Source organism: Doryrhamphus excisus, chromosome 5 (genome assembly GCF_030265055.1).
Source record: "Doryrhamphus excisus isolate RoL2022-K1 chromosome 5, RoL_Dexc_1.0, whole genome shotgun sequence".
In the NCBI taxonomy this organism is placed as follows: domain Eukaryota; kingdom Metazoa; phylum Chordata; class Actinopteri; order Syngnathiformes; family Syngnathidae; genus Doryrhamphus; species Doryrhamphus excisus.
In genome coordinates this window covers 9980206-9994836 of record NC_080470.1, presented here as the reverse complement: position 1 = coordinate 9994836, position 14631 = coordinate 9980206, and the positions used below count along the sequence as shown (strand labels likewise).

Below are 14631 nucleotides of genomic sequence, written 5' to 3'. Positions count from 1 at the left end.
GGACAAGGAGGCTGATTAGCCCTTTGAAGCCTTCATATTGACACACGCACAGATGAAGTGAGGACTGCATGGATGAGGTAGGTTTTAGCTTCACAGATGACTTCCTTCATCCCCTGCGATAATACTATAATCCAGTTGCATCATTGAGCAACAAAAATGAAACTAACTCCCAGAAAGGTCACTTTCCCCTTCCACGGCGCATAGATGGATTGAATTCAATCTCCCATTCACCTCTCTGCCTCTTAAATCCAAGGCCGCCTTGTTGCCAGGGGGTCATTAGTAATTAGACGCGGAGTAGCATTGCAAGTTGAGCCATCAGAGCACTCGAACCAATAAGTATTGGAACAGTCGCTACATGACATAACCACACAGGTTTGTGTCTATGTTTGGACAATTCCAAATATAATCACATGGCTGATGGAAGATGGAGTCATTGCATGGAGTATGAACATACATCAGGGAGGCTGCCTAACAGGATTGGGAGACACTAATCGGATCAGAGGTCACTCCGGCTCACATTCCTTGTTTATTTTTTACTTTGCCTTCCGAAGCGATAGTGCAGTGAAGTCTCACTCTCAGCTAATAGCGATATTGGGGAATCATCAGCTGGATATGACTGGATTTCTCACTTAAGAGCATGACAACCAGGTTATGCTGGGTTCTTCATATTTATACTAGGCTTAATAATCATTTCTTAATATATGGGAATTGTAAGGTGACAGGCAAAAATGGTGCCAAAATATTGTAGTGCAATTTTATAGACAGAGAGCCCTCATTCTCACTGTGGAATCCCACTGGGTATTTCTTGGAATGCTCACCCTATGAATTGGCAGCTTGAGTCAGTCATGTCCAGTCATGCATTAAGATGCCTCTTTTGCTTCTCTGGGTGCTCCGATCGATTGCCCACCGATGATGAGCCTTTTTGCCTGTTGGAGCCTGAGGCTAAGAACTTTTCTGTGGATATGGGGGGTAGGCCGGAGCGAGTGGCTGTAGGACCGGCTTAAGCCTGCTCATGTGGATGTGGGGGTGCCAGTTGGTGGGGGCCAAATTTGTCTGGCCTGGCCTACGAAGGGACATCCAGGCCTGAGCGGGCTCCTCCGAAGCATGCTAACATACAAAGATCACACATCATACCAAGATGTACCATCTTGGGAAAAATATTTTTTCACAAATTCTAAACCAAATTAAGTAAAATTAATTGATTGATGTGATGATTGATTTATAGTCCTTACAATGAGAGGGTAAACATAGTCTGTGGTTAGAATTTTTTTGGGGGACTATTGTCTTGGGGGCGGCTGGCCATTGTTTTAAAGAGATTGACCATGTTATATTTAAATTGCAGTCAAAAGTGCAGTCTGCATCAGATCTCAATTAAATTTGGTTTTACACAACAACTCTTAACCCCGAGTAGATATTAGAAATGTAGCTTAAATTGTGAAAATTTACATTTATCATGGTATTCTTATCACATTTTTTATCCCTGGAAGAATACTAGAATGTTCAATAAAGCCATATTGTGAACAAAAGTCATGAAAACAGAATGTGGACTGGCTTACTTTTGTTTGTTTGTCTTTGGATGAACAGCTGAGCGCTGTGCCACTTTAGATTCTAGATAGATGGACAGTTCCACCTATAATACCAGTACAGTACCATTGGGTACTTCAGCCAAATCTGTATGTTGATTACCAGCAAAAGGTAATGAATCCTTAAATGGTGCTAGTGCCAGCCCTGCACCAAGTTTTTTATTACAATCAGTTGTGTCGTTTTTGAGTAATCCTGCTAAAGGCGATCGAAAGTATACCTTCCACTTCTTTGCTTGACAGATGGAGTGGGGGGGTCAATTTCATGACACATTTCTGTACTGGTGAAACATTGTGGCGGTAAATGAGGACACCGAGGCATATGTCCTGTCTCTCCTTTTTGCTACATGTCCATTTGACTTTGTATAGAAGCGGCAGAGTTGAGTAAGGGAGTTTATAAATTCAAATTGCAGGAGGGAAGTGTGACTCTAAATGTCGTGGAGATACCCCCTCTGCCTCCTTTGGCATCGCAACAGGGGCGAGCCGTTCCCAAGGGTAACATAGTGTTCCGTTGATCTTGCAGAATCTTGTGGCATTTTGAGGTGAAATAATAATAAATGCGGCTGGAGTTTCAAGGACAAGCCCTGAAGGTATGAAAGTTTGATCAAAAGAATGTGTGGAAAAGGTCGCAGGGAATGTTGGTAGAAGTATGTATGTAACTACCATGAGGTGGTGTAGTCCAACATCAGGTCACCATTGAGGACTGAAGGGTTCGAGCCGCCTCCACATTTAGTATAAACTGGATGTGATAAATGGGGTCTCGTCTCTTCCTTTTGTATGTGGTTACTGATGGCTTTTGTACGCATGACCATCTGAGTGGCAGGTCTCAGGTGATTTAGACCACACCACCGTCTCCTGCTGGCCCTCTCGTCCAAGTTAGCCAAGGTCTCATTCTTCACAGCCTCAGGGTTTCAAGTCAAGTCTCACGTGGTGATCATGCACATGTGCATTATAATAAACAGGGTATATAATACAATGCACACTGATGACCTCATTTACCGCCCGGCCTTCCATTCATCACACCAAAGGTAGTCTCCATTGCTTTCGCATCAAACTTGCTCTTCTCCTTGCTTGGACATAAAGCTCTGAACATGACGGACACAATCCTCCTAGAGAGTCGATGTATGAGATAGCAACCATGGATGAAAGTAATAGGCTTTTTTACCACATACCGCGCCTCTATTTTAATACCGTTTCTTGATAAATGTCTGATTATGTCATTCATCCCACTGCGACCTTCAAGCTATCGACTAGAGACATCAAAGTGAGTTGCTTAGCGGCTCACTGACTGTAGCTGTGATCGACTTTAATCCATGTAAACACCCGTCAGCCTAATTCTGTAATGTCTTCGCCTTTCCTTCACGCAAGTTTGTATTATTCTGTGTTGGATTATAGCAGGGGTGACATCTTGAACCTATTCGATATTGAAAAAAGTTGCCACAAAAATTTATTTAATTAAATCTGTACTATGTTTTACCTGAAGAAAACCACCTCTTTTTTTGGCCCTTTTTTATTTTTTTGACAAAATATTCCATATGAAGCTTTGTTTAAAGTCATGTTTTCAATAATAGTGACATAACCGGTAGATTGAGATAAAAATTGATAGCTGCTCAACAGTTGTTTGATGAAACTGCTTAATTGATAAACATCTGAAAATTAGCATCATATCTCCTCCTTTTTTGTTTGCTAACCTGCTAACAACTCGCATGAATAAGAAAATGCAATAGCTGCCCCAAGGCAGCTGGGATAGGCTCCAGCATCCACCAGTGAGAAGAAGGTGGATGAGGGACCTACTTTACCTACTTTAGTGGCATTATTTTTAACGCATTCAAAAGCTATTTTCATTACCATATTAAATTCCACAAATTCCTCTTTGTAACAGAAGTTTAATGTTATAAAAAAAAAAGGATCAGTACCGGATCAGATCAGCAAACAAAAACAAAAATCAGACCAACTCGGAAGCCAACAAATGTGGATCGGGACACACCTAATATATACAATTGTCACAAAGTCCTTGCAATGAGTTAAAATTGCTGCTAAAATTAGTCGTACAGTATTTTCTTCCAAGAGTGGATGAGATTTGTTTTCTTCTGTAATTTTTTTTTTTTTTACCAAAAATCTGCACCTTTTCAAGGCTGTGAATGATGAATTGCAAATGTGTGTTGATCCACTGTACAGGGGGCGGGAGAATAGGGTCTATTTTATGTTCTTTGAACCCCCCTCTGTTGGATGACTAACTAATAATATTTTTAATAATTTCATCATTAAACATTTATTTGAACTATTGATAAAAGCAACATTTCTAATCAATTCATCACTACATTTTCAAAGGTGAATGGTTTGGACCTCCCCAATCTGACTACCTCACCCATGGCAATTTTCTTTGGAGGCATTCATTGAAGCCAGATAATTATGCCTCAAAATTAATTAAAACTCGTCTCAAGGTGGCTTTTCAAACACAGATTGATTAATTAAACACCAACTGTCAATATGTGAGCGGATCAATTTCAAAACGTGCTACCTGTAACCAAAAGTATTTATAGCCTAATTTCAAGCCTGGCGATTTTTGTCAATTCTTATTTAAATAACATCAATAAGCATAATAATTGAAACTGCACAAACGAAGTCTGCTCTGGTGTGTGTAAGTAACTTATTTCCCCCCACAAACCATCCAAGGCAATAAGGATAATGTCCTTCCTTTATATACATAAAGGCCTCGTTCTATCAGTGCCAAAAGCTCCACCTTTCTTTGTGAAAAAAGTCAGGGTAAACAAACCAGTACAATATGCTCACATCCAAGACAAGGCGCCTTCACATTTACCTATCATATCTCCATGCTGATAGGCCTGTTGTACCCACCCTGGCAAAGTTCCAAAGGGTCGGGGACACTGCAAAGCCACAGATGGCTCGGCACCACAGACCGTATGGACTGTCGAGGCTCAGGAGATTAGCTCAGCACGTTGTATCGTCCACGAGGAACAACTGTCTGTGAAAGGTTGCTGTCGTGATCGTTGAAATGAGAAAGTAAATAAACACAGGTGTTATAGTATATGAAATAACGAAAAAATTATTTGTGACATAGAATTTAACAGGCTTCATATATTAGTAGTTTAATATCAAAATGCCAAAGGTGGACACCAGCGAGGCATCCTCATGTTCATGTTTCTCATCATTGACATGGTTCTTAGGTCTAATATTGCCATGATCAGCATGGTGGATCGGTCCTAAGACTATTTCTTTATCTTCCTCCAGCTGAAGAGCACCATACAACAGCTCAACGTCCAGATCAGCCATGACACAAAAGAGTAAGTGTCACCTTCCTACTTGATGGACTGTGAGTTGAAATGCCCCCAATTTTAAACCTGAATAATGTACAATCAGTAATCCCTTGTTTATTGCAGTTAATTGGCTCCAGACCCGACTGTGATAGGTTAATTTATGCAAACTAGGATTGCTTAATTATAAATGGAATATTTTCATACAGTATAGAAAACCTGTTTATGACCTTCTATATATACTTTTAAACTTTATTAGAGCCCTCTAGACATGTAAATGGTGCTCTTGTTGTGGAAAAAGTATTTGCCCCCATTGTGATTTCTAATATTTTGCATGTTCGTCACACTTAAATGTTTCAGCTCATCAACCAAATTTAAGTAGCAGTCAATGAGAACGCAATGAACACAAAATGCAGTTTTTTAAATTTACTTTTTATTATTCAGGGAGAAAAAAATCAAAACCTGTGTGGAAAAAGTGAGATTAATTAAATGTAATTTAATATTCACTTTACTTTGTGAAGTGTTTGGACATGAGCCAAAATGTTACTGGTGATTTGATTTCAGGAATTTAATTCAGACGAAGAGACCATTTGATTAGCTGTAATCTATACAATAATCTTCACAATTATGAAGATTCTTGAAATATTTCACTCTGTGTGTATAGAATCTATAGAATGTAACTTTTTGTATTGAACTACTGAAAAAAGACTTTTGAAAGATAATCTTACTTATTGAGATAGACTTTATTGCCATTGCACAATAACACAGCAGTGAAATTACCAACAAAATGTCATAATATTAATTATTTCATTAATATTGAGATGCAATAAGTATCTATCTACAAAGTGTGCTGCTGATCTGTTTGTCCTGTGCGGGCGTCAGCATGTGTGTGTCCTATGTGAGTGTCAGTTCATTTCAATAGATGATATCTGACCTTAAGGATAAAAGAGTGATGACTTTGTTGACACAGAGGAAGGGTGATAAAGGTGAATGCAGGTCTAAAGCCGACTGAAGAGAAGGCAGGATGGAATGAGTACTCTCGAGAACGATGACAAAGACTGACAGCTGCCTCCTCCCTCATCCTTTTGGTCTCACTGCAGATCAGCATCGGTGTTGAAAATATTTTTTAATGTCACATGATGCATCATTGCTGGAGGAGCTCCATATACACAATATATGGACAAAACTATTGATACACTCTTGTCAATAAATATCTAGGAAGAGCAAACTCAAGTATGATACATGCTTTCATATTTGTCTTTGGTTGTACTTCTCAGGAGGCCAGACACGATGAAACAGAAGAATGCCTTCCCACCAAACTTCATCCACTCGCTGGACTCCACCCACATGATGTTGACAGCTCTTCACTGCTACAGGTAAACATGCAACACAGCAGCATTTTTCGCTACTCCAAGTACCATAAAGGTATATATACAGTGGATCCCCACACTTTTGCGATTCAGCATTTACTGATTCGCATATTTGCTGATTTGTTTGTTTTTTCTGTATTTTTCTGCAGAAAACACATCTCATTCCCTAATATGGTAATAATTCATAAATAATGTTAATCATGTTTGTCTTCATGCTTCAATGATAGCATATTCGTCAAGCAAGGTTTCACATTTTGTTTGGGGGTCCTTGAATGCGCCATAGTTGCTGTGAGACGATAACATAAAACTTATATAAAAAACAATGAGAATATTTAAATAAATGATTAAACAAATCCAGAATCATGTGAAATTGGTAGTGCAGTCCTGTGTATGTTTTTAGGGAGGAATGATCTGCTCAGTCTTTTGATGGAGTAGGGCAGTGATAGTAATCTGCCACTGAAACTGCTCTTCGTTTGGGTTATAAACATGTATCCGTTAACGGATAATGCATTTTTGGACGAGTATGGAATGAGTACATTTCATCATTATCCATATTCGTATTTAAAGAAAATGGTCATTATGTATTCACTGTTCACGCTCGGTGATTGGCCAATCACACACAGCGGCTGCCTCTCCCGAGACAGTGGCAGCTAAGCCGTGCATCATTCATGTACACGGTACAATTGGCAAGTTAAAAATTCAACTCTCCTCGATTTCAGTTTGTATCAAAAGTTACCTAGTAAACTTGTCTCGTAGCGTATGCAGGCTCGTGTGATGTCCATCACTTACGCATCAGGGGTAGCATGAGCGCTATTTTCCTTGAAATTTATTTTTTTGGTTTCCCCCCACATTCCAAAAACATGCTAGGTTAATTGGTGACTCCAAATTGTTCATAGGTATGAATGTGAGTGTGAATGGTTGTTTGTCTATATGTGCCCTGTGATAGGCTGGCAACCAGTCCAGGGTGTACCCCGCCTCTCACCCGAAGACAGCTGGGATAGGCTCCAGCACCCCCCGCGACACTCGTGAGGATAAGCGGTAGAAAATGAATGAATGAATGAATGAATGAATAGCAACTTCTGATGAATCCATTTCAATTTCAGACTTAAAATAATGTACAGATGTAAGCCCCACATATTTCTTGTTATACCATGTCCACTTCTGGTTTATTCTCTACCTACTCCAAGTACAAATACGGACAAAATAATTTGCATAGATGGGTGTACAGATACAGATACCGATAGTGGTGTACTCGCTTATCCCTAGTTATAATGTTGTACTTTGTCAAGAGATATCAAGCTTTTCATTAAAATTAAACAAGCTACATGAATAAAAACAAACAAAAAAAGACAAAGGAAAACTCAATGACAATAAAATTGAAAATGTGTTGTCTACATTCCTTTGCATTTGACTGAACTCAGCCAGTAATACGTACAACATATTTTTAATCTTTGATTCTTTTTTTTTCTCCTATTTTTCCATCTCAAAGATTTGGTTTGACATTCGTCTCAGTACACGACTGTTTTTGGACACACGCCCTCACCGTTGACACCATGAACAAGGTATTCATTTTCACTTTGACCCCTTTCCTGTGCTCCTAAACTGTCTGAATTCTCCTGCTGTCCCTCGACCACGCTGGCATTATTAGAGCCATTTACTATGTCATCCTGTCGGATCATGCGGCATTAAACATGTCACATGTCAGTCAATGTCTGTCATCTTTAAGGGTTTTTTTCCCACTTGTGTTCTCAGTTAGAGCAGAAGGATATTGGTCTTTTTCTGCTTATGATAAAAATAGCCGCTGAAACAAAGAGCTTACAGTATCATCATTTTAAGCAGTTCACTCCTAATGTCCTCACACAATCTCAACCAAGTCAACCAAGCAGTAGCAGTTTGGTACAATTATCCTTTCCCATAATCCCCCGTCTCTTGATGCGCGAGGTTCCGCCCACCTCATTACACAGGTAATTGAACTTGCACTCAGCAGAAGCATTTAACATACTAGTCAACACTTGAAGCATGTGAAGCAGCACTACCAGCCATTTTTCCATTTTTCACCAATGAATATGGCAGGTCCACGCTTAATTTCCCATAGCTGGTGTTATATTTTGTACTTCTTTCAGTATTGTAATAACAATCCAGTATACCCTCCCAGTTGCTAATGTGTGCTAGTGATGGTGCTGGTATTTGAACTTCATCAATGGATACCAGCCAAAATACTCATTACTTTGTAATGCAACATCCGCCTCCACCTTGGTAGGTCTGTCGGGAGCAGTTTGTGGCACTGCACAATCAGCCCATCCTCCAAGAATTGTCCGACTTCCTGCTCCACATGTACTGCACTGACCTCACGTAAGTCACACGTTGTGCTATTTTTTTTGCCCTTTGTATTGAGTTGTGGACTCTTATACAGCAACTACACATTTCCTTGGATCTCCAAAACGGTTTGTTTTAATTTATTCCACCCACGGCCCGCCTCAAACATGCCCACTCTGCTGTGATTGCTCCCACTCAGCTTGTACCCGGGCATGCCCATATATAGAAGTCACATTGACATTGACTTCTCGTCGGTGTTAGAAAATCAAAAAAATCAAAAATCAAGTGTTCAGATTCAATTCAAACTTCTTTCAGGTCTCACTTCCAAATATGCAAACCTCATTATCTGAAACTAAAAACAAATGTGATAAAAAAAATTGCATATTCTCGTATACTGAAGAGTTTTTTTTTATGTGCTTTTCTCTTGATAGTAGTGCTCATTTTTATGTTTTTATGTAACTTTGCTAGAGTTATTAGTTTAACAATGTTTATTAATGTAGTTTGCAGTCTGGATGTGGCCTTTTTATGAAGAATCCTAATAAAATACATTCATATAAAATATATTGTACATTAATCGGTCTTGTATTGTTGTCCCTAAGCTTCTTCTGTAATGATGTGCTTGCCTCAGGCAGTCTTCTACTCTTCTACTCTTTCCATGCGATAATTGGACATTATTTGGTCCATTGAGGGTGCAGACCTTTACACTATAGCCTGCACCCTCACTCATGCTGAGACTTCACAAAGGGCATTGTTTCTTTTTCTTTTGCTTTTGGAAAGAGAAGGCCAATGCTACGTGGATTTTGCAAGACAGCAGCCCAAGCAAGCAGCTCCAAACTTTAATAAGTTTTAACTTAGAGTTTGCGTTTTTCAACTTTGGTATTTTCTTTCCCTCTGTTGGCAGGCCTGACACCAAAAACAAAAAGTATCTGGAGTACCGGAGGCTCATGCTACTGCTGGCCAAAGTGCCTCAGACAGGTCAGTTGTTGTGTTTGTGCTAATTGGTTGGAAGAGCACTCACATGTCCTGAAGCGGTGCAATGAACCGCTTCAATGGAATATTCCTTATTTATTTATTTTTTCCTTTTAGTCATGGGGTTTTATGTACTGTCAATGGGCTAAATCTTTAATCCTAACCAGCTAAAATAACCTGCGATATGCAAATAAATTGTCATAATAAATTTCATAGCCTGGGAACCCTAACTGTGTTTTATTGGAAAACAATATTTGCAAAATATGTTATTTGGTTAGCTGATAATCCTCCCTCACCAAACTTGGCCATATTCCCGTTCACATTCACTTCTGTTTTGAGTCCCATGGCAGCCTCGTTCAATCAATTGGCACCTCCTTACATCCATTGTTCTTCTCTCTATTACATGCACCAAATTTCCACATGTGCAACAAACTTCTGTGAAAAGTCAAAAAATGTGCGCACATGTACAGATTGAGATGTTTTCTTTTGACCCCCTCCCCGAGTAATGGTTACCATGGTGACACATCCTTATCAAGTCAGGTAGATGGAGGTCTTCTTACGCAACACCCCCAACTACCTCTTTGGTTCCATCTGTGCGGTAAACAAACACCGGCTCAACACGGACATCTGACTGCTGTAAAGTGATTGCTATTAATTGTGTCCCTCCGCTACATAATCGGCTTACGTAGCCCCCAAGTCAGGTGTGTTTAATAACACGCACAATTCATTGGATCGCAAGCCAAATCCTTTTAATCTTCAATGTGACGGCTACTGAATGTATTGTTCTTGTTTTTACTGTGGTTAATCCAAGAGCGAGGGAGGTCATTGGAATCCTCAGCGGGACCGGGTGTTGGGGATCATGTAGAGTCAAACAGACACTTGGATGATAAAAAGTGTGCATGAAGCCTAAATGCACCAAAATCAGTTTAACTCAATTTTTGGGGGTAAATGTCCATTGGAGGGGGGGGATATCTTGACGAGGCTTGCATATTAGGGCTGTCAATGTATTAAAAATAGTTAATCGTGATTAATCACAATTTTGTCCATAGTTAACTCACAATTAATCGCATTTAATCGCAGGTAGAAATAAGTTTTATATCTATAATAAGATCGATATGTAACGATAATTACATCAAATTTTATGTAAAGGGATCAATTTTGGAACTAGGGCCATTAGCTCCGAACCTGGGGTGACAGAGCCTTCGTTATCGCTGCCCCCACCCTCTGGAATTCTTTGCCCCATTCACTCCGTGCTTGCCCCGACCTTCCCAGTTTCAAAAAACAACTAAAAACCCACCTCTTTAAATCTGTTTTTAATGTCTAACTTTTTATACCTGACTGGTGTGCCCCACTTTTACCCATGTTTTAGCTGTGTATAAACGAATGAATGTTGTATTTTAATGTATATTTTACCCTGTTTACTTGCTTTTATTCAACTCCATTTTTTCTGTAAAGCGTCTTTGAGTATTTTGAAAAGCGCTATACAAATAAAATGTATTATTATTATTTTAAAAAATACAGTCAGCAAGCTTATTTTCGTATTACTAGTTTTCTTTATTATTAGCATATTAGCTCTTAAATTTGGCCACAAATGTTCAGCAAATACAAAATGTGAGCAAGCGAGACCTCTCACACTGAGACAAACATGTTTTGATTTATTTCTGTCAGCTCAAAATAGTTTAATTGTTTATTCATGATACTAGTTTTAAATTCTAAATGTTTGTGAGTAAAAAAGCTTATTTAGGAACATTCAGAAAGAATTATTATTAATGATATGCCACAATGCACCTTTCCTTCATGAAATGTACAAATGAAAATACCTAAAACACAGGGGAATAGTCATAAAACATTTTATCCAAATTGCTAACTCAATGTTGTTTAATTTCTCTCATAAAACACGTCAAAATACATTGAAATTCATCATTATATTACATTCAATATTATTTTATTACAATACTGCAATTGCAATAATGCAATTTGTCCTACTTTTTTGTCGGTGATTGAATGGAGGAATGTATGGATGTATTTTTGGATGTATTTTCCCCCCTTTTTCTTTCACCTCATATTAAAAAGTCATGTCGTTTTAATAATGGCTTGGAGTAAATCTATTTTATATTGCCCAAGATTCTAAACTTTAACAAGTTTGGCTCATCTATACACGCCTAAAGCTATCTCCATCCCTCTCTTGCTTCTACAGGGGACTTGGATCTCGACAGAGTCAAGGAATCCACGTACTTCTTCAGCTGACTGCCTCATGATCGACTGAGCTTGGGTGCCACCTTCCTTATGCATCAGCACGTTGATGAAGGCCATGAAAGTACCCACCACCACCCCCTGTTGGTTTACAAAAACGTTCTTTGACTTCCTGGTGGACCCGCCTGATTGGAGGGGCTCATATCTGGGAAAGGGGCGTGGCACTCAAAGACTTGAATCAGGGAAAAGATGTTCTCATAACAAACCCTTTTCTTTGGCGCGAGTGCCTCTGATTGGCTGTGTGTGAGAGTGTGATGGACAGGCAGGTATGTAAGGACCCCCACAGTGGACTGACTTACCTCCATCATTATCATCATCATCTTGAGTGGTTTGGAAGCAGGATGCTGGCTGGGAACTGTGAAGAATACGGCCAAGGTGGCTCCTCCAAAACATCTCTGGTACACCTCACTCTCTCAGCACTTGACAATCATTGTCAAAGACATGAAACGGAACGCGTTCTTCAAAGTAAAACGTGTTAAATCCAACACTATGAAGATGAAGAAGCTGAACAGAGCATTTAAAAATAGCACAATTGTGTCTGGAAAGTGTGGCTGAGTGACAATAATGTCATGTGAGATGATTAATGCCTCATATTTTATAATAAGCAGCACCAGCAGCTTCCCTCATATTTAAAAATTATTTCATTGTTGTGTGGAGTGCTGGAAATTTTGTGTGCCAGGGAAGATGCTGATTTGCAACTAAAATACATTGTGTTATTGTCAGCTCAATACATTAAAAGATGTATTATTTTTTAGTAAAGTATTTCTCTGTTTTATTTCTTCAAATGATTACATGAGGACATTATAGAATATGATGCAACGACTTCTGGATTTTTGCGTGAAGCTACTGTATCTTATCTCATAGTGGACAATGTGGTGAATTACAATATATTTAATCCTTTGGGCAAAATACAATACATAACAGATTTTCACATTAACATATTTCTAGGCCGCTGCACAGCGGACGAGTGGTTAGAGAACAGGCCACACAGCTAGGAGACCCAAGTTCGATTGGAGTTTACATGTTCTAGCCGTGCATGCGTGGGTTTTCTCCAGGTACTCCGGTTTCCTCCCACATTCCAAAAACATGCCAGGTTAATTGTCAACTCCAAATTGTCCATAGGTATGAATGTGAGTGTGAATGGTTGTCTATATGTCTGTAGGTCTATATGTGCCCTGTGATTGGCTGGCGACCAGTCCAGAGTGTACCCCGCCTTTAAGCAGCTGGGACAGGCTCCAGCACCCCCGCAACGGTAGAAAATGAGTTGATGAGGTGTGTTAAATTTGTTATGCTTTTATTCTGGCCAACTCGTGGCAAAGAACTGTGAATGTGGGGGGAAAAAAAGAATAATTGCTCTACATAAAGGTATAATAAAATTGCTAACACCCTGAAGCTGAGCTGCAGCTCTGTGATCAATACCATACACTTTTAACAGGACAGCTTCAACTAAAAATATGGCTTCACTATGGTCCACCAAAGAGATTGAGTACATCTGCATTACTCAGAGGTCTGCTGCAGAGGTCAAAGGTGTGGGTAGACCATACAGGCATCATAAGCATGTGCGGCTGCAAAGACAAGTGTGCCCAGAGTACTGTCAAGGGTGGTGGTTGGAGTGTCATAGTATGGGGCAGCATGTATTGTGAAATACTGAAGAAGAGTTTGATGCCCTCCCTTTGGAAAACTGAGCCGAATTCCAAAACCCATCAAACATCTGTGGGCCATCCTCCGATGCCCTCAACCTTCTGTTTGAGGATGTTCCACACATCTCTAACGTCCACCAGCTTCATGATGGAGGGGTGGAAGAGGATTCCAGAGGCAGCTGGCAACATGTGATGTTCAAGTAATGTTCCATTCTCAAGAGAGTTAATGCAGTGTTGGGTAACTGTAGCCATACTAAATATTTACATTCTGGACACAATTCAGACTTAACATTATTTATGTTTTTACATTTGTTGCCAGTGTTTTTGACAGAAATTGCTGTGTCCTGAGTTCCGTAGTAAATCCAAAAACATAAGACATTAATTGACCATCACATCCTTTTATTGGATCAGAAAGTTTTGCTTCTTTTTAAAAACTCTCAAAAAATGAGTCATATCACATTTTATTGTGCTTTTTCCAACTTGCTAAATAAACACTGTACTCTAAACATTTTATTTAATTTAATTTGTTTCCTCTGCCACAGAGGTGTATTGCATTGGTATAGGGTAGATATATTGGAACTGAAATGCATTTATTGTACAGCCACAACCACACAAATGATCATATAATGTGGAGATTACTATGCTAGGCACTAGGTATGCACAGTACATGTTATGGTATTGATGTTAAATATATAATTATAAAGTATAAATAAATAAACACAAACTCAGGTGTGGAGAAAAGGTTGTCTTGACGTTTTTACTTGGCGCATGCAATTTACTGCATTAAAAGACCCTAAAGTCAACACAGCAGCCCTTGTATACAAAAACACTGTCACAATGTTTGCTGCCACTGGTCAAAATATGTTGCAGTTGCCGAGACATGTAAACAGGAATCTAAAAATTTACTAAAAAAGGAAAAAAAATTACTTAAAAAGGGAAAATTTTTTATTCTTATATTTATATTTGTATCATTTCACACAATATAAAATAATGAAATGTGTTTGTATTATTGGCAATGATTTATTCACCATCTTGGCTATCAGGCTAAAGAAAATACTGCAAAGTATAGAAAATCTGATTTCATCTGATCTTTGGTTTTATATCAAAATTATAGACTTCTGAATATTTGTAGTGACTCATCTTATGTTATTAATGTAATTGATCCAATAGCCGTTATTGATCCTGTTGCCCTACTTTATTTGTTGCTGACTAGCAAACACCACATTAA

At 39.0% G+C, this 14631-nt stretch overlaps 1 protein-coding gene across 2 annotated transcripts in view; it reads left to right on the top strand.

The window, feature by feature from the left end:
• The window catches only part of polrmt (polymerase (RNA) mitochondrial (DNA directed)), a 33717-nt gene extending 20931 nt beyond the window's left edge, over positions 1-12786 (top strand). Inside the window, exons 16-21 of one of the 2 annotated variants that reach the window (XM_058073918.1) lie at positions 4833-4885; positions 6133-6231; positions 7715-7787; positions 8486-8577; positions 9443-9516; positions 11708-12786. In XM_058073918.1, the coding sequence (XP_057929901.1) occupies positions 4833-4885; positions 6133-6231; positions 7715-7787; positions 8486-8577; positions 9443-9516; positions 11708-11757 (441 nt within the window). In that variant the 3' untranslated portion in view covers positions 11758-12786. The remainder of the gene's footprint in view (positions 1-4832; positions 4886-6132; positions 6232-7714; positions 7788-8485; positions 8578-9442; positions 9517-11707) is intronic. The other variant, XM_058073920.1, reaches the window with a different exon arrangement.
• Positions 12787-14631: the final 1845 nt, after the last annotated feature.